Source organism: Heteronotia binoei, chromosome 1, assembly GCF_032191835.1.
Source record: "Heteronotia binoei isolate CCM8104 ecotype False Entrance Well chromosome 1, APGP_CSIRO_Hbin_v1, whole genome shotgun sequence".
Taxonomy (NCBI): Eukaryota; Metazoa; Chordata; class Lepidosauria; order Squamata; family Gekkonidae; genus Heteronotia; species Heteronotia binoei.
This window is the reverse complement of record NC_083223.1, coordinates 269557089-269580864: the sequence shown is the minus strand read 5'-3', so window position 1 is coordinate 269580864 and position 23776 is coordinate 269557089. Positions and strand designations below refer to the sequence as shown.

The window sequence follows — 23776 nt, the reverse complement described above, 5'->3', positions numbered from 1 at the left end:
GGCTGCCCAGGGGTAGGGAGTGGCCCATCAATTACAGTGATGAGATTAGGAAGGGAGGATCCAAAGGTGTAGGGCTTTTATGATAAGAAGGATTTTTGCCTTTCCTGTGGGCTCCACAATAGATAGAAATAACTCTTTGATTTTAGATGGAGGGGAAACCTGGCAGCTTGGAGATGCCCTACAGCCACCTCTCAAAATAATTAAGTCACACTTGCACTTCCTTCCTTCCAAGGGAGAGCAAGCTCCAGCCATCAAGGCATAAGAGAACATAAGAGAAGCCATGTTGGATCAGGCCAATGGCCCATCCAGTCTAACGGCCCATCCACACAGCGGCCAAAAAAAACAGGTGACATCAGGAGGCCCATTGGTGGGACCAGGACACTAGAAGCCCTCCCACTGTTGCCCCCCCCCCCCAAGCACCAAGAATACAGAGCATCACTGCCCCAGACAGTTCCAACAATACACTGTGGCTAATAGCCACTGATGGACCTCTGCTCCATATGCTTATCCAATCCCCTCTTGAAGCGGTCTATGCTTGTAGCCGCCGCCACCTCCTGTGGCAGTGAATTCCATGTGTGAATCGCCTTCTGGGTGAAGAAGTACTCCCTTTTATCCATTCTAACCCAACCGCTCAGCAATTTCTTGTATTGTGAGAAAAGAAGACAAGCACATCATTCTCTACCCTCTCTATCCTGTGCATAATCTTGTAAAATCTTGATTATGCGCCTCTTGTAAAGGCACATAAACCAGCACTCTGCTCTCTCTCTTTTCAATCTGCAAACAGCTTCTTGTTATTTCTTTGCTCCTTCCTGTCTGATGGAGAGGAGTCACCCTAATAGGGTTTATTATTCTGGTGATACTTTATATGAGGAACACACTTTCAGCACTCTGTCTGGGCACTGACCATAGTCCTGATCTTCCAATGGAGGCCGATTCCCATAGAGTATAATGAAGAATTGATCTGGGGCTCTTGGGAGGCTGCTATTTGAGGTAGAGGCACCAAATTTCCCGCATAGCATCCAGTGCCTCTCTCCAAAATACCCTCCAAGTTTCAAAAGGATTGGGCCAGGGGGTCCAATTCTATGAGCCCCCAGAGAAGGTGCCCCTAGCCTTCATTATTTCCAATGGAGGGAAGGCGGTCACTTTAAATGTGGCCAGAACTCTCTTTGTGGATGTCACAACCTCACTCCTGGCTCCACCCCCAAAGTCTCCTAGCTCCACCCCCCAAAGTCCGCAGATATTTCTTGAATTGGACTTGGCAACCCTACCCAAAGCATTTTATAAATATATAGGAAAGGAAAGGTCCCCTGTGCAAGCACCAGTCGTTTCCGACTCTGGGGTGACGTTGCTTTCACGTTTTCACAGTAGACTTTTTTACAGGGTGGTTTGCCATTGCCTTCCCCAGTCATCTACACTTTCCCACCAGCAAGCTGGATACTCATTTTACCCTTCTCAGAAGGATGGAAGTATGAGTCAACCTTGAGCCAGCTACCTGAAAATCCAGCTTCCGCCGGGGATCAAACTCAGGTCGTGAGCAGAGCTTAGGACTGCAGTACTGCAGCTTTAACACTCTGCGCCAAAGGGCTCGTTCATAAATATATAAGCACTCATACTATTGCTTGCTTGCTTCTTGGTTGAGCCTCACTGTTAAAACTTCAAAATAAAACCAGGACATGAGATTTGTGGGTTTCCCTCCCCCCTTAAAAAATTAAAAATCTGTTAAGTTACAATTTTGATTGCAAACTGAAACCAATATAGCGTATATTGTTAAAATAATAAAAAAAAATTGGGGGAAAAATTAAAATAGAATGCCAAAGAAAAGAAGACAGAAATAAAATCACACAATTGAGCCTGCACCGAAGCCCTACCCACTCCTGCTAAGCCCCGCCCAGGACGCCGTCGCCACGCCCCTTCCAGGGGGCTCCGACCAGCTCAGAAGGCCGCACCCCCATCCCGCCCGTTGCCAACGAAACTCCTCCCCCTCAGCGCGCGCGCGTCGCTCGGCGACAGCAACCGTAGCTTGTCCATCACCCACTCCCGGCCCCGCCCCCCTCCTCGAACCGCGGCATCCGATTGGAAGCGAACGCTGATCCCTCCCTCGGACGTCCCAACCGCTCTCAACAGCCGGCCCCTTCATCCGCTCCCTTGTGCGCTTGCGCCGCGAAGCCTCGGCGCAGGCGCAAAGCCGGCGAGGAACGCGGCGCCATTTTGCCGGGTTCCTGTGAGGGGGGACGTGGAGTAGAGAGGGGAGGCCGCTGAAGCCGGGCTCGGAGTCGCCGCCACCATCCCGCACTTCGCATTCAGGGCGCCTGAGGGCGGGGGCCAGACTGAGCCTAGCCTCCCGCCGCCGCCGCCACCACAACCGACGGAGCAGAGCCAGTCCCGCCCCCGACGGTGAGCCATGTGGGGGTCGGAGAAGCCCGGCGGAGGGGGAGGGGGAGAAAGAGCAAGGCCCCGGATGACGGAGGGCGGGGCTATACCCCTCAGGGGAAGGGGCTGGCGGTTCTGGGCGGGGCTTGGCTTGAGGGGTGGGGCTTTGCTGATAGGCCGGGGCAGGGGTGGCCAACCAGGGTCTTTCTTGTAGCAGGAACTTCTTTGCATATTAGGCCACACCCCTCCGATGTAGCCAATCCTCCAATTGATTACAGGGCCTGCCATAAGCTCTTGGAGGATTGGCTACATCGGAGGGGTGTGGCCTAATATGCAAAGGAATTCCTGCTACAAAAGAGAGCCCGGGCTGCCAAACTGTGGCTCTTTCACACGGATTGTGTGGCTCTTGAAGTCTCCACTGCCCTGTTGGACAACTTTGAGGAGGCCATTCTCTCTTTAAATCATTGCTCCAAAGCTTGGAGAATGCATTTACAGTTAAAGTTGCTTGCTTTCCACCTCTCTCTCTCTCCCCCATCAGTTTTCCTTCCCTCCTTCCTGTCGTGCAACTCTCAAACATCTGACTTTTATTCTATGTGGCTCTTATGTTAAGCAAGTTTAACACAAGGGGGATCCTTCCATTCCTTGGAGAGCCCCAGGATTTGGGTTTATTCCCCCACTGGCGTCCATGTGCTCTTATTTCCACCGCTCCCTTTTGGGTTTGTCCTGCCTCTTTCTCCTTGGCCTCCAATACTTTACTGGGTTGCTCTCCCTGACTTCCCAAACCATTTCCCTCATTCTTTATATAAGACGATACTGGATTTATACCCCGCCCTATACTGTGAATCTCAGAGCGGTCACAATCTCCTTTACCTCCCCACAACAGACACCCTGTTAGGTGGTGCTGAGAGAGCTCTTGCAGCAGCTGCCCTTTCAGGGACAACTCCTACGAGAACTATGGCTGACCTGAGACCATTCCAGCAGGTGCAGGAAGAGGAGTGGGGAATCAAACCCGGTTCTCCCATATAAGAGTCCACACACTTAAGCACTACACCAGGGGTGGCCAAACTTGCTTTACGTAAGAGCCATATAGAAAAAAGCATCAGATGTCTGAGAGCCACAAGATATGAACATCAGATGTTTGAGAGCCACGAGACAGGAAGGAAACAAAGGTGGAAAGAAAGCAAATAGATGGGGGGAGGGAGCTAGAGGTGGAAAGAAAGCAACTTTTAACTTCAAATGCATTTCCATGCCATCAGCTGGCTTGGCTTGGATTAGTGATTTAAAGAGAGAAATGCCTTCTCCAAGCAGCCAACAGAGCAGAGGGGGGGGCTTCAAGAGCCACACAGTATGTGTGAAAGAGCAAGTTTGGCCATGCCTGCACTACACCAAACTGGCTCTCATATCCTCGCTAGGGCTGTCAGCTCTGGGTTGGGAAGTACCTGGTGATTTTAGGGGAGAGGTTTGGGGAGGCACCTCAGCAGGTATAACGCGATCGTCCACCTTCCAGAGTAGCCATTTTCTCCAGGTGAACCGATCTTTGTTGCCTGGAGGTCAGTTGTAATCCTGGGAGATCTTCAGCTACCACCAGGAGGCTGGCCACTTTATCACTCCTATCTCTATTCCCTGGCTGTCTTCCTTGTGTTCCCTTACCCCCCCCCCCCCCTTTAGACTCCTATTTTCAGCTCTATGACCTCTATCGTGTTCACGCGAAGCTGCCATATACCAAATCAGGACATTAGCCCATCAAGGTCAGCGTTGTCTATACTCAGAGCAGCAGTACCTCTCAATGGTCCCAGGCAGAGATCTTTCTCATCATGATCCTTTTCATTGGAGATGTGAGGAATTACACGCCAAGCAGAGGAGCTTCCAGTGAGCCACAGCCTGAATTCTTAATTCTGCTCCCTCAAACTCCCCAACTTTCTCCTACGTACGCACCCAGTGGCCTTCTGGACACCGGGTACATCCCGTATAGCTCAAGCTATTAATTAATTTAGTTTGTTTGATTTGCATCCCGCCCTCTCCGCTGAAGCAGACTCAGGGGCAGCTCAAACATAATAGAATAACAATAAAAACAGTTAAATTAAACATTAAAATAAACAGTGTAAACCATTTGGTGCTAATTCCGTATGATTTAGGTGTTCTTGGACATCCAGTTGGATCTAATACTGTGGTGGTGGTCGTCGTTCAGCTAAAAGCTAACCGAAACAATATTGTCTTGCAAGCCTTGCAGAGCTGGGAAATTTGATTTTCTTGGCCTCTTCCGTGGTTTATTTCTTATCCGAACCAATGTAGGAAAAAAATGGGGTAAACGGAAAATTCTTTCCCCCTATCTGGTGACGTTTACTTACTACAACTCAAGTCAGGCTTGCCTCGTCACCCGTACAATCCTATCGATTACTGGGGTTCGGTCACCCTGTATTTTGACTGCATTGCAAAGTGATGGTTCTCGAGGCTGGGGAGAGGTCCGTATTCTTTCGTTTTTAAGTTCCGAAAGGTTTGTTATGTGGCTACGATGCAGGAATATCCACTCTGCTGTTGAGGCTTCCTAAATATCTCAAGGCCATTCGCACACACACACTCAGGGCAACCCAACTTTACAGGCTTGTTTTAGAATGGGATGGAGGACGTGAGTACGTTGGGTGCCTACCAGAAAGAAAAGCAAGGTATAAACAGAGCTTCAGTGGTCTTCGGCATGCGGGAGATCCCAGGCTCAGTCCCTGGGAGCTCCAGTTGAAAAGGTCCGGTGATAGGAAAGACCTGAGACCATAGAGAGCCACTGCCAGTCTGACTAGACCAGGGGTGGCCAAACTGTGGCTCTGGTGCTAAAAGTGGCTCTTTCACACATACTGTGTGGCTCTTGAAGCCCCCAGCACCCCATCAGATGGCTTGGAGAAGGCATTTGTCTCTTTAAATCACTTGTCCTAGCCAAGCTGGCTATTAAAGTTAAAGTTGCTCTCTTTCCACTTCCCCGTCCTTGTTTATTTTCCTTCCTTTCTGTCCCTCCCTCCCAGACATCTGACATTCATGTCTTGCGGCTCTCAAACATCTGAGATTTATTTTATGTGGCTTTTACGTTAAGCAAGTTTGGCCACCCCTGGAGTAGGCAATACTGACATTGGTGGAGTGGTGGTCAGATTCAATATAAGGTAGGTCTGTGCATTCATATGAGAACAGAGATTGAATCAGCCATGATTTTCAAAGTCTGCGATGTTCAGAGTCTGTGGACATGTTTAATTACTCCTCAAATGGTTTTCTTGGTTGTCTCCATGGAAGAGAATATATTTTTTCCCATAGGAATGGTAAGCAACTTCTCTGCTGTTCCGATTAATGGCTTCACCGCTTGGGAATTAATTTATCTGTTGTAAGATACAATCCGTTTTTTAAAATCTGTATTTATATTATCTCAGTTGTGGTTCATCTTAACTTAAATGGTTTTTTTTAAAATAAATAAATAGGTCAGTCCTTTAAAAAAAACAAATTCATGGGGGCCAGGTCTTTGTCGGCACATGCTAGCTCTTGAGGAAAGGATTTGGACTTTGATGACAGGATGCTGGGAATGAAGGGCAGCTGCTGATTGCGGATTTTCTGACAAGGGAATGAGAACATCAGAGAAGCCATGTTGGATCAGGCCAATGGCCCATCCAGTCCAACACTCTTGTGTCACACAATAGCCAAAAAAACCCAGGTGCCATCAGAAGGTCCATCAGTGGGGCCAGGACACTAGAAGTCCTCACACTGTTGCCCCTCCCAAGCACCAAGAATACAGAGCATCACTGCCCCCAGACATAAGAACATAAGAGAAGCCATGTTGGATCAGGCTAATGGCCCATCCAGTCCAACACTCTGTGTCACACAGTGGCCAAAAACCCCAGGTGCCACCAGGAGGTCCATCAGTGGAGCCAGGACACTAGAAACCCTCCCACCCCAAGCACCAAGTACACAGAGCATCACTGCCCCAGACAGAGAGTTCCAACAATATGCTGTGACTAATAGTCACTGATGGACCTCTGCTCCATATGCTCATCCAAAATGAGGAGGGAAGGTGGCTCAGTGGTAGAGCATCTGCTTGGTAAGCAGAAGGTCCAAGGTTCAATCCCTGGCATCTCCAACTAAAAAGGATCCAGGCAAGTAGGCGTGAAAAACCTCAGCTTGAGACCCTGGAGAGCCACTGCCAGTCTAGCTAGAGGCTCTGGCTCAGTAGCAGAGCATCTGCTTGGTAAGCAGAAGGTCCCAGGTTCAATCCCCAGCATCTCCAACTAAAAAGGGTCCAGGCAAGTAGGCGTGAAAAACCTCAGCTGGTGACCCTGGAGAGCCACTGCCAGTCTAGCTAGAGGCTCTGGCTCAGTAGCAGAGCATCTGCTTGGTAAGCAGAAGGTCCCAGGTTCAATCCCCAGCATCTCCAACTAAAAAGGGTCCAAGCAAGTAGGCGTGAAAAACCTCAGCTGGTGACCCTGGAGAGCAGCTGCCAGTCTGAGTAGACAATACTGACTTTGATGGGCCCAGGGCCTGATTCAGTATAAGGCAGCTTCATATGGAATGACTGTCAAAGGCATATATAGCCACGCGATTCTTAAGTTCACCAAACTTTGTGACAACCAAGGCCTCTCTTGAGATCCCATTCCAGAGGTAAAACAAAGGACTCCAGATTGGTTCCTGTGGAGTAGACGGAACCAGCCGTCTGAGTCAGATCCGTAAGAGGCTTAATTAGCTCCAGCTAGGAACCAAGCAAGATTAGCCAGTACTTAAAGGAGATATTCCGGTGGGATGCCTGCAGGGCTCTTGTGAGTTTAATTTATATTTATAGCCCATGTTTTTCTCTGGTAATGAAGGCAGAATAAGTTGGGACAGCCAACCAAGTAGAACATGCAAGAGAGGGTTTGATTTGTAGACATCTGGATGCAACCAGAGATGAAGCCAAGCATAGATATTGACCAGCCAGTTTGGTGTAGTGGTTAAGTGCGCAGACTCTTATCTGGGAGAACCAAGTTTGATTCCCCACTCCTCCACTCGCAGCTGCTGGGAGAGCCCTCTCAGCCCCACCCCCTTCACAGGGTGTCTGTTGTGGGGGGGGAGGCAAAGGAGATTGTAAGCCTCTCCGATTCAGCGAGAAGGGCGGGGTATAAATCTGCAGCCATCTTCTTCTAATACAAAAGTTATGTAGTGGGTACCCAGTTTGGCGTAGCCGTTAAGTGCACAGACTCTTATCTGGGAGAACCGGGTTTGATTCCCCACTCCTTCACTGGCACCTGCTGGAATGGCCTTGGGTTAGCCATGGCTCTCGTAGGAGTTGTCCTTGAAACGGCAGGTTCTGGGAGAGTTCTCTCAGCCCCACCCACCTCACAGGGTGTCTGTTGTGGGAGAAGGCGATTAAGGAGATTGTAAGCCGCTCTGAGACTTATTCAGAGAGAAGGGCGGGGTATAAATCTGCAGTCTTCTTCTTCTACACTTTTATCCCGAGCATCTTTCTGAACCACATAATTACAGTGCTACCCTATTTCCTGTGCACAAGGTCCTCTTGAGTAATTCCCTTTTGCAGGTTGACGTACAAACGTAAAAGTCTTCTCCTTCCTTGACCCTCTGCCCCTTTCCTCTTTCCAGGTTCTGGGGACCCGAGATGGCTGCGCAGTCCGCCCCGAAAGTTGTGCTCAAGAGCACCACCAAGATGTCCCTCAACGAGCGGTGAGGAACCCCCAACGGCCAACTACAGCTCATTAAGATTTTTTTTTTTTCCTCTCTCTGCTTATTTGTCACTGTGTTGAGTATCGAGAACCAGCCTGGTCCTTGCCCTGGTTTTAAATCTATCCCGATGCAAAACGGAACAGGCAGCTGCCGGTTGGCTCCTGCCCGGAATCCCACAACAAACGATGGTGCACGAGGTTAAAAAGGGGCAAAGTGGTCTTGTCTCGTAGTAACACTGAAAACGTAATGTGGTGGGATGTGTGCTCTTTTTTTTTTCCACAAAAAAAGGGAAACTTAGCGCTTTTCCTTTTCTTCCACATGTCGTTCACGTTACATAGGTGACCCTGCGGCGTGGTAGCATGTTGCCTAAGCTGCAGGAGGCCGGCTGCTGTGTCCGAGGCAGACGCACACCCGTGCGGTCTGGCCTGTAAGAGGCAGGCGAGCTGGCCACTCTGATCAGCCCGAAGGCTCCTTGGCCGCCCGCCTTGGACCTTGTAAGAGGCAAGAGCTCCGCTTCATCCAGCGTCTGCTTCCTTTCCTGTTGCATGCCCGCTCTTTTTTTTTTTTTTTACTTATTCCTTTCCTTTCCTTTTGTGTTCGTGAGATTACTTGTCCGACTATTCTCCATCTATGCGACACCCCCCCCCCCTTCACAGATTGATAGAGTTGGGTTTCTTAAAGTCGCTGGTTCCCCCCTTCGTCTGCTGCTTGCCGCTGGCTTCAGAGTGGAGCGTGATTCTCCCACTCCTCCACATGCTGGAGCGACCTTGGGTCAGGCACAAGTTCTCTCAGAGCTGTTCTTACAAGGGCATAAGAACATAAGAGAAGCCATGTTGGATCAGGCCAGTGGCCCCTCCAGTCCAACACTCTGTGTCACATAAGAACAGAAGAGAAGCCATGTTGGATCAGGCCAGTGGCCCCTCCAGTCCAACACTCTGTGTCACATAAGAACAGAAGAGAAGCCATGTTGGATCAGGCCAATGGCCCCTCCAGTCCAACACTCTGTGTCACATAAGAACATCAGAGAAGCCATGTTGGATCAGGCCAATGGCCCCTCCAGTCCAATACTCTGTGTCACATAAGAACATCAGAGAAGCCATGTTGGATCAGGCCAGTGGCCCCTCCAGTCCAACACTCTGTGTCACATAAGAACAGAAGAGAAGCCATGTTGGATCAGGCCAGTGGCCCCTCCAGTCCAACACTCTGTGTCACATAAGAACAGAAGAGAAGCCATGTTGGATCAGGCCAATGGCCCCTCCAGTCCAACACTCTGTGTCACATAAGAACATCAGAGAAGCCATGTTGGATCAGGCCAATGGCCCCTCCAGTCCAATACTCTGTGTCACATAAGAACATCAGAGAAGCCATGTTGGATCAGGCCAGTGGCCCCTCCAGTCCAATACTCTGTGTCACATAAGAACATCAGAGAAGCCATGTTGGATCAGGCCAATGGCCCCTCCAGTCCAATACTCTGTGTCACATAAGAACAGAAGAGAAGCCATGTTGGATCAGGCCAATGGCCCCTCCAGTCCAACACTCTGTGTCACATAAGAACATAAGAGAAGCCATGTTGGATCAGGCCAATGGCCCATCCAGTCCAACACTCTGTGTCACACAGTGGCTAAAAAAGATATATATAGATATACACACATATATACACACACTGTGGCTAATAGCCACTGATGGACCTCTGCTCCTCTTGAAGCTGGCTATGCTTGTAGCCGCCGCCACCTCCTGTGGCAGTGAATTCCACATGTTAATAACTCTTTGGGTGAAGAAGGACTTCCTTTTATCCGTTTTAACCTGTTCTCAGTTCTCAGGAGAGCCCTCTCAGCCCCACCTACCTCACAAGGGTGTCTGTTGTGGCAAGAGGAAGGGAAGGAGTGTAGTACAGGAAGAGTTGCCCAACCTAATTCCTTGGTGCAGCATTCCTGTTGAGCTCAAGTGCTTAGTTATTGACACTGTATTAAAAAAACGTTGGCCCCAACAGTGAAGCTGAAATTAGGCCTACTGAAATCAGGCTGATTCTAATCTGGAGGACTGGGCTTGATTCCCCTCTCCTCTTCCTCCACACGAGGCCTGCTGGGTGACCTTGGGCCAGTCACAGTCCTCTCAGAGCTCTCTCAGCCCCACCTACCTCACAAAGCGTCTCTTGTGGGAAGAGGAAGGGAAGGCAGTTGTTAGCCACTTTGAGACTCCTCAGGATAGAGAGAAGCGGGGTATGTAAAGTAATCCTTCTTTCTTGAAGCATGTTAATTCTCAGTCCGTTCCTCCCTCTCAAGTAACCCTGGGAGTTGCAGTCCTCTGAGGTCTTTTAACTAGGTCGTGACCTGGTATAAAAGTTTGACTAGGGCCAGTCTTCCAGACTTAGAATATCCCAGCCTTGTGGTTCCAACACTGCTTGATTTTAACAACTTGCCCCTGTAAACACCCTGTCTTGGCAGCTTGCGGTCTTTCAATTGGCACTATTCTTCCTATCTCTCTCTCTCCCACTCACCCACCCCGCTTCTCTTGTCTCCATCTCTGCTTACTGCTTCACGTTTTTCATCTCTGCCTTTCCGAAACGCAGATTTTTCAGCTTCTGGTTTTAATAACGCTGCGCCTAATCCGCACCTTCTGAGTGTCCCGTCCTTGCACGTTTCCTGAAAAAAAAAAAAAAAAAACCAAGGAAAAACGCGTCGCTCGTTGGCTGCGCGGCGCTAAGCGTGTACCACGTTGTCGCGTTTTTAAAAAAAAAGGCCCGTGGGACGCGGCTGCCCGCTCTTAAGGGCCGCGAAATGCCGATTGAAATGCTTTGTAATAAACCTCTTTCATTTAAACCACCCCCCGTTTTGTTCGACCTTGAAGCTTCACTAACATGCTGAAGAACAAACAGCCGATCCCCGTCAACATTCGCGCCACTATGCAGCAGCAGCAGCTAGCCAGCGCCCGCAACAGGAGGCTGGCCCAGCAGATGGAGAACAGGCCTTCTGTGCAGGCCGCCTTGAAGCTCAAGCAGGTGAGAGCGGGGCAGGGAACCCCCTGGGACTGAGCGGCCGGGGATGTTTGAGGCGGGGGGGGGGGGGCTGGCGTGAGAGAACAACGGAGGGGTTATCTCAGTCCACGGGCGGTAGGCCTCTCAGCCGAAGTGTAGAACCTCCTGGTTCAGAGGCAGTCTACCCTTGCAGGGCACGAGGAGCGGAAGAGTTTCTGGATGTAAGAGCTCGAAGCCAGGGCAGCTGAGCCTGTTAGGATCGATGCGCCCTCTAAGCCGGGGGTGACCAACGGTAGCTCTGCAGATGTTTGTTGGTTTGTTTTTGCCTACAACTCCCATCAGCCCCAGTCATTGGCCATTGTAGGCAAAAAAACCCATCTGGAGAGCTACTGTTGGCCACCCCTGCTCTAAGCAAGGGGTTAGGGTCAGGGTCTAAGCAAGGGGTGTCAAACTCATTTGTTGTTTAATTTCAACCTGTTGGTTCTGGTCTGACAACGGAAATAACTCCACGCCATCCTCAAGTGCCCCCAGTAGGATGTCCAAGACAAGAGTCTTTCAGAGATGGTTTGCCGTCGCCTGCCTCTGCTCAGAGTCCATGGAATTCCATGGTGGTCTTCCATTTCAGTACTAACCCCTGAGGAATTGTTTATCCCTGCTAGCCTTTTTCAGTTTGGTGCAGTGGTTAAGTGCGCAGACTCTTATCTGCGAGAATTGGGTTTGATTCCCCCACTCCTCCACTTGCACCTGCTGGCATGGCCTTTGGGTCAGCCATAGCTCTGGCAGAGGTTGTCCTTGAAAGGGCAGCTGCTGGGAGAGCCCTCTCCAGCCCCACCCACCTCACAGGGTGTCTGTTGTGGGGGAGGGAGATAAAGGAGATGGTGAGCCGCTCTGAGACTCTTCGGAGTGGAGGGTGGGATATAAATCCAATATCTTCATCTACCTCACAGGGTGTCTGTTGTGGGGGAGGAAGGTATAGGAGATTATGAGCCGCTCTGAGACTCTTTGGAGTGGAAGGCGGGATATAAATCCAATATCTTCATTTACCCCACAGGGTGTCTGTTGTGGGGGAGGAAGGTAAAGGAGATTGTGAGCTGTTCTGAGACTCTTTGGAGTGGGGGGCGGGATATAAATCCAATGTCTTCATCTACCTCACAGGGTGTCTGTTGTGGGGGAGGAAGGGAAAGGAGATTGTGAGCCGCTCTGAGACTCTTGAGCGGAGGGCAGAATATAAATCCAGTGTCGTCGTCTTCTTCAGAAGAGGCTATGAAACCTTCCTTTTTCAGCTGGTTTGAGGGGTTTCTTTTGTTTTATAAATAATTGTTTTCTTATTTTGCCCTGTTGTCGGCAGTTTTGAGATTCTGTTGTCCAAGCCAGGATATGAAGGAGTATTTAAAAAGGTAAAGGTAGTCCCCCCTGTGCAGAGACGTTTCTGACTCTGGGGCGATGTCGCATCACGACATTTTCACGGCAGACTTTTTACGGGGTGGTTTGCCATCGCCTTCCCCAGTAATCTACACTTCCCCCCCCCCCCCCCCAGCAAGCTGGGTCCTCATTTGACCGACCTCGGAAGGTTGGAAGGCTGAGTCAACCTTGAGCCGGCTACCCTGAACCCAGCTTCCGCCGGGTTCGAACTCAAGTCGTGAGCAGAGAGCTCGGACTGCAGTACCGCAGCTTTAAGAGAGCAGCTTCTTTCAGTCTCCCGAGATGGAAAAGAAATCTCTGCTCAAGGGAAAGTTTTGTTTAGCTGCAAGCTGTTTTGTGAACGGGAGATCTGCCTGGTTGGATGCAGTGGTGATTAAATATAGCACTCCACGTCAGTCCTCTAGCATGCGGTGCGGAAGCCCTAAAGGGACTGGCCGCATGGCTGGAATGGTGTTACCAACACTTAGACAAATAGTGTGATTCGGCTGGACCCCGAGAGATTTCTGAGGGCAGCAGAAGCATCTGTCTGAAGGGCTGTCATATAGAGGAGGGTGTGGAATTGTTTTCTGTGGCTCCGGAAGGAAGGACCAGAACCAGCAGGTTGAAATTAAATCAAAAGAGTTTCCAGCTCAACGTTAGGAAGAACTTCCTGAGCGTTAGAGCGGTTCCTCAGTGGAACAGGCTTCCTCGGGAGGTGGTGGGCTCTCCTCCCTTGGAGGTTTTTAAACAGAGGCTAGATGGCCCCCTGACAGCAATGAGGATCCTGTGAATTTAGGGGGAGGGGTTTGTGAGTTAGAGCCCCTTGGCCTAGCATGGTAAAGCTGCAGTGCTGCAGTTTGAGTTCTCTGCTCACGACCTGAGTTCAATCCCGGTGGAAACTGGGTTCAGGTAGCCGGCTGAAGGTTGACTCAGCCTTCCATCCTTCCGAGGTCAGTAAAAGGAGTACCCAGCTTGCTGGGGGTGGGGAGGAGTGGAGTACAGATGACTGGGGAAGGCGATGGCAAACCACCCCGTAAAAAGTCTGCCGGGAAAACATCGTGATGCGACATCGCCCCAGAGTCGGAAATGACTGGTGCTTGCACAGAGGACTCCCTTTGCCTTTAGTTGTGAGTTTCCTGCATTGGGCAGGGGCTGGACTAGATGAGCCTGGAGGTCCCTTCCGACTCTTACGATTCTACGATCCTTTTTTCCGCCCGTGCGAAAAGCCTGTATTTGTGGGTGTCCTTAGCATCCGTTGGCAGCGTAAGCGGCAGCATAGTTTTGCCAGTGAGAAGTTAGCTGCCCAAAGGAAGTGATGCGCGGTCAGACCGTTGTGTACAGCTGGAAGCAAGTCGCCTTTCCGACGGTGCCCAGCCTCTTTATAGAGCCAAGAGAAATCAGCGTCCTGTTTAAAGAAACTGACCTCGGTAAGGAAAACTGCATCTGAGCCGCCCCACAGGGGCTTTCCTGGGTGCCTTTGCCAGCCTGTTGTCTCTTTAAAAGACATCAGGTGATGCTATCGGTACGTGAAGCATTTGATGCTTAAGGGAAGACGACGACGATATTGGATTTATCTCCCGCCCTCCGCTCAGAGTGGCTCACAATCTCCTTTACCTTCCTCCCCCACAACGGGCAACCTCCGTGGTGGGGGGAGAAGATGTAGGCGATTGTATGCCGCTTTGAGTCTCTGATTCAGAGAGAAGGGCGGGGTATAAATCTGCAGTCGTCTTCTCCTTCTTCTAACTAGCTATTGCTGTGTCTGCTAGCACACTGCGTTCGATTTATGTATCAAAGACCGGCAGGCCTCAGATTCGGGAGGAGCTCACAGGAGCACAGCTCCTGAACCTTTCTGAGGGTTCCCCCCCCCCTCCTCCCCACCTACCTTGTCCACTGAATAGGGGGTGCAGCTGCATAACAATCCCAGGATTAGGAGAGCAGGCAGCCGGTCAGCCACCAGGGGCTTTGCCACACCCCCAGCAGCTCTCATTAACCCCTGGAGAAGCCCGTGTGTGATTTTGGGCGGCAGGTAGTTTGTCTGGCCTTTTGACCGGGGCGGGGCACCCAGGAGAGCCCCAGGAGAGCGAGGCCTGCTTGGGCTGGCTGGACCTCTAGCCAATCCAAGCAGGCCTCGCTCGCCTGGGGCTCTCCTTTCTTGCGTTGGGTTGCTTTTGGCTGGTGGGGGGTAGGTAGCAAATGCTAATGAGCTCCGCCTATTTTCCTACAAAACGACCTCTGAAGACCGGAAACTTAATTGTCCGGTATGCATTATGCCGGCGATGAAATTATCTGCGTTGAGGTACGTCCATTGAGACATCCTGGACCTGGCTTCAGTTTCCATTAATCAGCACTCTGAGCTCCGCTTACCCAGACCCAAGATCTGGATTTCTCCCTTTAGGGTTTAAGGGTTTAATAGCCGACTGTTGTTTCCGCCCTGACTCTCTTTCCTCCACTTTCCTGCCCCTTCTCCACAGCCTACACCTCCGTGCTGGTTGGTTTGCGTGGGGCTTTCCCCCTGTTTTAACTCTCTCTTCTTTCAGAAGAGCTTGAAACAACGCCTGGGGAAGAGCAACATCCAAGCGCGCTTGGGCCGACCGGCGGGACCTCTGGCTCGCGGAATGCTAGGGGCCCGAGGGCTGCCCATGGGTCAGAGAGGACTGCCCCGAGGAGCCATGCGCGGCGGGCGTGGAGCGAGAGCGTTGCTACGGGGAGGAATTCCCCTCAGAGGTGAGCGTGCGCGGCTTTAAAAGGACCCAGCACGTACCCGCATGATGCCTGAGTTGATGGCTTAAATCAGGGGTGGCCAAACTTGCTTAAGGTGAGAGCCACAGAGAATGAATGTTGGATGTTTGAGAGCTACAAGACACAAGCGTCAGATGTGGGAGGGAAAGAAAGAAAGAAAATGGGGGAGGTGGAAAGAACGCAACTTTAATTTTCAATGCATTCTCCAAGCCGCCAGCTGACTTAGCAGAGTGCTGTAAAGAGACAGATGCCTTCTGCAAGCCAGCCGACAAGGGTGTTGGGGGCTTTGAGAGCCACACAATGTGTGTGAAAGAGGCACAGTTTGGGCCACCCTCGGCTTAGGTGCTTTTCAAGAAGCACCCTTTCAGGAGACTTGTTGTCTTCCGAATACATCTCCGTTTCTCCCAGCTGATTCAGAATAGGTCTGTGTTCTTACTTGGCATAGTTCCAGTACCACACTTTTTGTTTTTCAGTAGCGTTCAGCAATATTTGAGAAACGCACGTGTGGCTAGCAGCAGGTGGAGGGGTAACAGCTGAAACAGGAGTCCATGAAATGCAAATTGCAAACTTGTAGAGCCTCAATTTGCCTTGAGGCTGTGCCTGAAAGGAGAGAAGGTTTAACCCTTGAACCTCTGAGGGGGGGAAAGCACCACCCTTCAAAGAGAAAAATGCCAACAAGGCAGTGTACCTGGCGTCAAGTTAAATTCCCTCCCCCTTTCCCGCGTGGCCCTAAGGCAAACTGAGCCCCTTCACTTTGCATTTTACAGGCTAAGAGTTGGAATCTTCTAGTCTTTGTGGTTGCAGGTTTCAGGATCGGTGAAGAAGCTAAGAATCCAAAAGAGAATTTTCAAAGACAAATTTAAAAATACAAATCCTATTGCATGAGTTTTTCCAAAACCCCCAATATTCAGTCCTTTAAAACACAGGTCCCCAACCCCTGGGCTGCGGACCGGTCCGTGGCCTGTTAGCGACCGGGCCACAGAGTGAGGCAGAGGCACCGCACGGCACCTTTCGCCCGCCCAGGTGGACCGAAGAGGCAGTGCAGCTACACTCCGAAGCCCCGCCTCTTTGATTCGCCTACATCCCGGGCGGGTCGAAGGGGCAGCGTGGCAGTGACCGTCGCTTACCCCTCATTTAAAGACCTCCATGGGGGGGGGGGACAGGGATGGGGTGTGAGGGCAGCCAAAACCCCAGCACCCCCACTGGTCCGTGGAAAAATTGTCTTCCACAAAACTGGTTCCTGGTTCCTGAGGCACTGCTTTAAATCATTGCATTAAGTGGAAATACCCCCGTTTGAGTCTCTGAAATCAGCTCACTTGTTCGTTCCCTCTCTCTCTCTCTCCTATCTTATTAAAGGACAAAGTTTACTTCGGGGCGGGCGTGGCCTCTCTCCTAGGATAGGCCTGAGAAGAGGAGGCCTCAGAGGGCGCGGAGGGCCTGGAAGAGGTGGGCTCAGCAGAGGCCCCATGGGGCGTGGCGGAATCGGAGGCAGAGGTGAGTGGAATGGGCTCAAAGGGTGGGAACGGCACCATCATATACGCCAGGGGTAGCCAACGGTAGCTCTCCAGATGGTTTTTTTTTTGCCTACAACTCCCATCTGCCCCAGCCAGCATGGCTGGGGCTGATGGGAGTTGTAGGCAAAAAACATCTGGAGAGCTACCGTTGGCCACCCCTGATATACGCTACAAAAACCCACCTGTGGGTTTAGTAGATAATATCTTATGCTTCCCTCTAAGCTGCAGAGCCTTGTGAGCAAAAATTCTACTTTGTGAGCTACTGGCATTAAAGCTGTGGGCTACTGCATAAATTAGTATGCTCTGGGGTCGTCCTTCCGGAGCTAAGACAAAAATGTGTGAGCTGGAGGCTAAAAATCTGTGAGCTAGCTCAGCTTAGAGGGAACACTGCTTATGGCATGGGCCAGAATAGTTTCTCGTTCTCAGGGAGGAGCAGATATCGGGGTGCGAGGGGGGGGGCAGCAACTGACTTAGGGCCTTCGTCAGCGAACGTAAGAGAAGCCATATTGGATCAGGCCAATGGCCCTCTCAGTCCAACACTCTGTGTCACCCAGTGGCCAAAAAACCCCCAAGTGCCATTCGGAGGTCGATCAGTGGGGCCAGGACACTAGAAGCCCTCCTACTGTGCCCCCCCCCCAAGCACCAAGAATACAGAGCTCTATCTATACCCCGTGGCTAATAGTCACTGATAGACCTCTGCTCCAGATGTTTATTCAACCCCTCTTGAAACTGTCTATGCCTGTAGCTGGCAGCACCCACGTGTTCATCGCCCTTTGGGTGAAGAAGTACTTCCTTTTATCTGTTTTAACCCGACTGCTCAGCAATTTCATTGAATGCCCACGAGTTCTCGTATTGTGCGAAAGGGAGAAAAGTACTTCTTTCTCTACTTTCTCCATCCCGTGCATAATCTTGTAAACCTCTATCATGTCACCCCGCAGTCGACGTTTCTCCAAGCTAAAGAGCCCCAAACGTTTTAACCTTTCTTCATAGGGAAAGGGTTCCAACCCTTTAATCATTCCCGTTGCCCTTTTTTGCACTTTACATGCTTTACCGTACATCAGGGAGCCCCAGCACATTTCCTGACACCCGTCAAGCATTTTCAGAAAGTGGGTGGGACTTTTGCCCAGCGAGGCCTCTGATTGAACATTGGCGATCCAACTGGCTGTGCAGGGTTGGTTTGTTTTTTGAGCGTTGCGTGGCAGCAGCTGCCACCACAGCACAAAGCTTTTATTTATTTAATCAGATTTATATCCCGCCCTCCCCTAACGGGCTCGGCATTATAAAAGCAACATAAAATTAAAGAACAGAATATACAATAAAATCATTTCCATACATTTTTATAGTCATTAAAAGTCCAAGATGCTCGTTGATGTTCTGATTATTCTGATGTTTCTGGTTTCAGTTATGTTAGTTCAGTGAGATTGTTGGTGCTGTGGAATAATCTTGACTGAAAGTGAGCTGCGGCAGCCATTTTGTGGCTGGCTCCACCTCCTGCAGCAGCCATTTTGCGGCTGGCTCCACCTCCTGCAGCAGCCATTTTGCGGCTGCGTCCACCGTGCATCCAACCAGACAGATCTCCCGTTCACAAAACAGCTTGCAGCTAAACAAAACTTTCCCTTGAGCCATTTTATGTTGTGAGCCGCCCTGAGCCTGCCCCGGCGGGGAGGGCGGGATAGAAATAAAAAATTATTATTATTATTATTATTATTATTATTATTATTATTATTATTATTATTATTATTATTATTATTATTTTGTGGCTGGCTCCGCCTCCTGCAGCAGCCATTTTGTGGCTGGCTCCGCCTCCAGCAGCAGCCATTTTGCGGCTGGCTCCACCTCCTGCAGCAGCCATTTTGCGGCTGCGTCCACCGTGCATTGTCCGGATTCCAAAGGTGCCTTCAGGCTCCGAACGTTTGGGGACTCCAGCCTCAGAGTTCCCACGCGCACACAGAATTAAAAACTAGGGCAGCCCGGAGTCCCTCGCATGAGGACAAGGCATGTGTATCAGCTGTCAGACCAGCACAGTCAGAAAACCAACCCCTCTTGTTCCCTCCCCACCAGGTCGCGGCATGGCAGGCCGGGGCAGAGGCGGCTTCGGGGGCCGCGGGAGAGGCAGAGGGCGAGGCAGAGGCTCCGCCCGCCCGGCCCTGACCAAGGAGCAGCTGGACAACCAACTGGACGCCTACATGTCCAAAACGAAAGGACACCTGGATGCCGAGCTAGACGCCTACATGGCCCAAACAGACCCAGAAGCCAACGACTGACGCCTGCTGCCCGGAGGCCCCTGTTGAGATAGTCTTGTCTGTTTTCCTCCCCACCGCCCCTTCTGTAAGCCATGAACAGCCACGGCTGATCAGGCGAAGCGTCAGGGGCGGGGGGGGCCTTGCCAGCCTGAGGGGTGGGGAGGGGCAGGAGCTACAACTTTAACGTGTTCCTTTTACATTTTGATACTCTGCTGTTGTACAAATTGTGGGGGGGGGGGGAGTTGTTTTTTTACATAAATATATACAAATGTTTCTTAGCTTGGAACATGAATGTGACTCGACCTGCCGTCCCCAGGTTGCTCGGTGAAGCGAAAGTGCTGAGCTGTAATCCGCCCTCCCCTTCCCTTCCCTATAAAGCAGGGAAACCTTGCATGTGTCACAGCTCTTTCTTTTCTCCACACACACATACATACACACACACAAAGCCTCGCTGCAGAAGGAAGGGCTCTGGTGCTGATGAACTGTGACCTCGAGGCGATGGCAGCTGCTTTACCGGTTGGATTTCCCAGCAGCGGCTCTCGTGTCTGCCGTCTTCACCTTTTTCCGCCCACCGATCCCTCCGTGTTCGGACAGGCTAGCTAGAGCCACAACCTCCCTCCTTCGCCTTCCCTCTGCCTTACCAATTTTTTTTTTAAAGTTGAGTTCTCAAACCGTGATGCAGCCAAACAGAGTCTCTGAACTTTACAGCTACCCTCTCCTTCGCATCGCCACTCTCGTTTCCAGCCCGCCAGCTGGATTTGCGTTCAGGATACCACACCGTTGGTTCGGTTCTGCCACGAAGATTTCTCGTAGGTTTTTTTTTTTTTTAAATCCTGTTCTGTTCCGGCGCGAAGAGCATCCTGTATTCTCTGGTTCACTGTAAAACAAAACCGCAAAGAAAAATAATAATTTGTGACTTTGAGCGTGCCGCTTCTTTATTTGAGCATCCGCGGCCGAGTTAGTTCAGCGTTTGCGAGAAGGCCATCATCGCAAGAGGTCGCAGTCCCTGCTGTATACAGCATCGATCAGGCCACACCTGGAGTGTCGTGTGCAGTTCAGGAGGCCTCACTTCAAAAAAGGATGCGGAGTGGAGCGGGCGCAGAGGATGAGCGATGGGGATGATCGGGGGCCTGGAGACCAAACCCTGGGAGGAAAGGCTTGGGAACGCTCAGTCCGGAGAAGAGGAAGTTGAGTGGGGGACATGATGGCTGTCTTTTGAATATTTGAAGGGCTGGCCCTTAGAGAGCCCCGTGGCGCAGAGGGTTAATGCTGCAGTACTGCAGTCCTAAGCTCTGCTCACAATCTGAGTTCAATCTCTGGGTTTTCAGGTAGCCAGCTCAAGGTTGACTCAGCCTTCCGAGGTCGGTCCAATGAGTCCCCAGTTTGCTGGACGGAAAGCGTAGATGACTGGGGAAGGCAACGGCAAACCACCCCGTAAAAAACCTGCCATGAAAACATCGTGAAAGCAACGTCACCCCAGAGTCGGAAACAACCGGTGCTTGCATAAGGGACCTTTCCTTTCCCCTTAAGAGAAGAGCAAGGAGCTGTTCCTGTCGACAACAGAGGAGAGGACTCGCAATCGTGGGTTTAAATTAAGGGTGGGAAGGTACCGGCTGGATAGGGAAACGATTTACAGCGGGAGTTGTTCAACCGTGGAATGGGCTATCTAGGAAGGTGGCGAGCTCCCCTCTCCCTGGCAGCCTTTAAGCAGCAGCCGGACGAACCTTTGTCAGGGATGCTCTGGGCTTAATCCTGTACCGAGCAGAAGGTTGGACTAGATGGCCCCTGTAGCCCCTTCCTACTCCGCGGACAGCCTTCTGTTTCGCCTTCTACGGACAGCGGTTACAAAATGGGCTTGACTCTTCGACCAAATCCTCCCCCTGCGCGCAAAGGTCTTTGGAGCCCTTCAGCCTCCTTTCAGAGGGTGGCCGTGTGGGCCCTGCTGTAAGATCAGTACTAGATTTGAGCCCAGTACTTCCGTAAAGAGACCGGTCAGATTTTTAGAGGGTTTGCGTTTGAAAGCCAGACTCTGACAAGAAGAGCTTTGTTTCTTATTATTTTAGGTAATTTATAGAATCAAAAGAGTTGGAAGGGACCTCAGGGTCATCTAGTCCAACCCCCCCGCACAATGCAGGAAACTCACAGACACCTCCCCCTAAATTCACAGGATCCTCATTGCTGTCAGATGGCCATCTAGCTTTTGTTTCAAAACCTCCAAGGAAGGAGAGCCCACCACCTCCCGAGGAAACCTGTTCCACTGAGGAACCGCTCTTAACAGCCAGGAAGTTCTTCCTAATGTTGAGCCGTAAACTCTTGATTTAATTTCAACCCACTGATTCTGGTCCGACCTTCTGGAGCCACAGAAAACAATTCCACACCATCCTCTCTATGACAGCCCTTCAAATCCTTGAAGATGGTGATCATATCACCTCTCAGCTGCCTCGTCTCCAGGCTAAACATGCCCAGCTCCCTCAACCTTTCCTCATGGGACTTGGTCTCCAGACTCCTCACCATCTTCATCGCTCTCCTCTGGACCCGTTCCAGCTTGTCTACATCCTTAAAATATGGTGCCCAAAACTGAACACAATACTGCAGGTGGTGAGGTCTTACCAGAGCAGAGTAAAGCGATACCATCACATCACATGATCTGGATACTATACTTCTATTGATACAGCCCAAGTTTGCATTTGCCTTTTTAGCCACCGCATCACACTGTTGACTCACATTCAGCGTATGATCCACTAAAACCCCTAGTTCGCGCTTTCCCAAGGATGGGCTCAGGGTGGATAATAACATTCTAAAAGCAGTGTAAAACAGTTAAAACCAGACAGATAACAACAGATCAGGGCTTTCTTCGAGCAGAAACGCAGTTCGGCTGGCTTGGCATCGGGGATGTGGCCTAACATGCAAATGAGCTGCTGGCTTTTTCTACAACAAAGCCCTCTACTAAACAAAGGTGATGTCAAGGAGTGTGGCCTGATATGAAAATGAGTTCCTGCTGGTCTTTTCTACAAAAAAAAAGCCCTGTAACAGATTCTCTCGGTTTGACTTCGCGAACGAAGATTTAAGAAGGGTGCAATAGTCCACGTCTGCTGCAGGCTCGCTGGTGGCTGACAAGACCAATGTGGGACAGGCAGGTCCGGCCACAGTGGCTGCAGGGAAAAGTCTGATTTGGGGTTGGTGCTGTAGCAGTGCGAGTCTTCCTCAATCTCCTTTTGTCCTCAAGACCAGCTATGCGTGCGTTCTCAAAAGAAGAGACAGCCTGGTGGATGGTGTGCCTCCATGCTTTGCGATCTGAGGCTAGGTCAGACCACTGGCGATGGTTGATGCGACATGTATAAAATTATAAAATGGCACCTCAGTTGGGCACGTATTATATGAACCGAGGATAGTGAATAAAATAAACTTACGTCATAGCACAGATGGGTATAGGGCCAGCCGATGGGAGTAGGACGCCCACTGCCTCAACCATAGGCCTGGTGGAATAGCTTCCTACGGAAGGATAATTCATGTGGAGGCCCAGATCTCAAGAGGGAGCTGATTCCACCAGGCTGGGGCCAAGGCTGAAAAAGCCCTGGCCCTCGTTGAGGCAAGACAGACGTCCCTCAGGCCAGAGACGGTCAGTAGATGTGTGCTGGATCGTAGTGATCTCCGGGGCACATATGAGGAGAAAGCTCATAGCCTGAAACTTCTTGCCGGTCTTTTAAGGTGCTACCAGACTCAAATCTAGCTATTTGCTGTACTTGTTTCGTCCAGTATTCTTCTGTCGCTCCATGGCTCCTTTCTCACTTTTAACATTTCCGCTTCCTCCAGCTTGTTGTCCGCAGCAGTGGCCCATAGCCGCCAATGTTCCCTCTTGTCAGTGAAGGTTCATTGAAGTTTCCAAATGAGCAGACTTGTTGTTTGAAACAAAGTTGCATTTATTGTATACTCCAAAGTTACCCCAACATGATAGTTATTGGAACTGATGGAGAGCAGTTCGAATCATTGGTATTTAACATCTACATCAAAGCAATAGCATCTACGTCCCAATTCCCCAAACAAAGGCTGCTTTTGCATGTGAGAGTTTCACACGGCTTCCCCCTTATCTTTTCCGTTGGTGGTTACAGTTCCCGGAGGCAATGTCCTTGCTGCCGCTGGGGAGGAGGTGAGAATCTGACAGACACTCTACTTCAAAGCAGGCCTAGCAACCTTTGATATTCTTGGGAAGCTACTCTCTACGTTGCCCCCCCTCTCTACTGTTCTATGGCTATAGGTTAGTGAGCATATATGCGCATTGATTCATACGGTTAGTAATCAGCAGTTAGCATTAACATCAATGAACAGAGTCTGACACCTCTAAGCTGCAGAGTTTTATGAGGGGAAAAATCTACTTTGTGAGCTACTGTTATTAAAGTTGTGAGCTACGGCATGAATTATTATGCTCTGAGGCCAATTTTTCCTGAGCAAAGACAAAAAAATGTGTGAGCTAGCTCACGTTAACTCAGATTAGAGGGAACGCTGATACTCGCCACACTGGGCCACAGGCAAGTTCCATAACTGAAAACCACATCATACCTCAAGGCCCCACCCAGTGGTTTGTCCTGGGATCACTGAGCTGCAGGCACAGGCTTGTTTCTGGTTCTGAGGTAAAAAGCAGTAAGTAGAAATGCTGATTTTTGTCCAAGCTGAGGTACAACAAACGTCCCTTATCAATGCGAGAGTTGTGATTCCTCTCTCTTAGGGACGCTTAAAACCTGAGCCTTCTCAAATTTTGGAGCACAGACTTTAAGAACATCAGAGAAGCCATGTTGGATTAGGCCAACGGCCCATCAAGTCCAACACTCCGTGTCACACAGTGGCCAAAAAAACCCCAA

The 23776-nt window shown here is 50.6% G+C and overlaps 1 protein-coding gene across 3 annotated transcripts; it reads left to right on the top strand.

Moving 5' to 3' along the window:
- Window positions 1-2173: 2173 nt before the first annotated feature.
- Window positions 2174-19842, top strand: CHTOP (chromatin target of PRMT1). 3 transcript variants are annotated; one of them, XM_060255695.1, is made up of 6 exons: window positions 2174-2394; window positions 7969-8049; window positions 10897-11047; window positions 14965-15148; window positions 16520-16657; window positions 18739-19842. In XM_060255695.1, the coding sequence occupies exons 2-6, from the start codon at window positions 7985-7987 to the stop codon at window positions 18939-18941; spliced, it is 741 nt and encodes a 246-aa protein (XP_060111678.1). In that variant the 5' UTR covers window positions 2174-2394; window positions 7969-7984; the 3' UTR covers window positions 18942-19842. The 3 variants fall into 3 exon arrangements, 2 of the variants coding, with proteins under 2 accessions (XP_060111678.1, XP_060111670.1); XM_060255687.1 differs by having other exon boundaries at window positions 2211-2394; window positions 14962-15148; XR_009556230.1 differs by lacking the exon at window positions 14965-15148 and having other exon boundaries at window positions 2217-2394; window positions 18739-18832.
- The last annotated feature ends 3934 nt before the right edge of the window (window positions 19843-23776 follow it).

Excerpts from the sequence above, each read along its gene's own strand:
- CHTOP (XM_060255687.1), top strand. The coding sequence starts at position 7,985 with ATGGCTGCGCAGTCCGCCCCGAAAGTTGTGCTCAAGAGCACCACCAAG. Across the intron at positions 15,149-16,519 it reads GGGAGGAATTCCCCTCAGAG|GACAAAGTTTACTTCGGGGC; the intron begins GTGAGCGTGCGC and ends ATCTTATTAAAG. Across the intron at positions 16,658-18,738 it reads TGGCGGAATCGGAGGCAGAG|GTCGCGGCATGGCAGGCCGG; the intron begins GTGAGTGGAATG and ends CCTCCCCACCAG.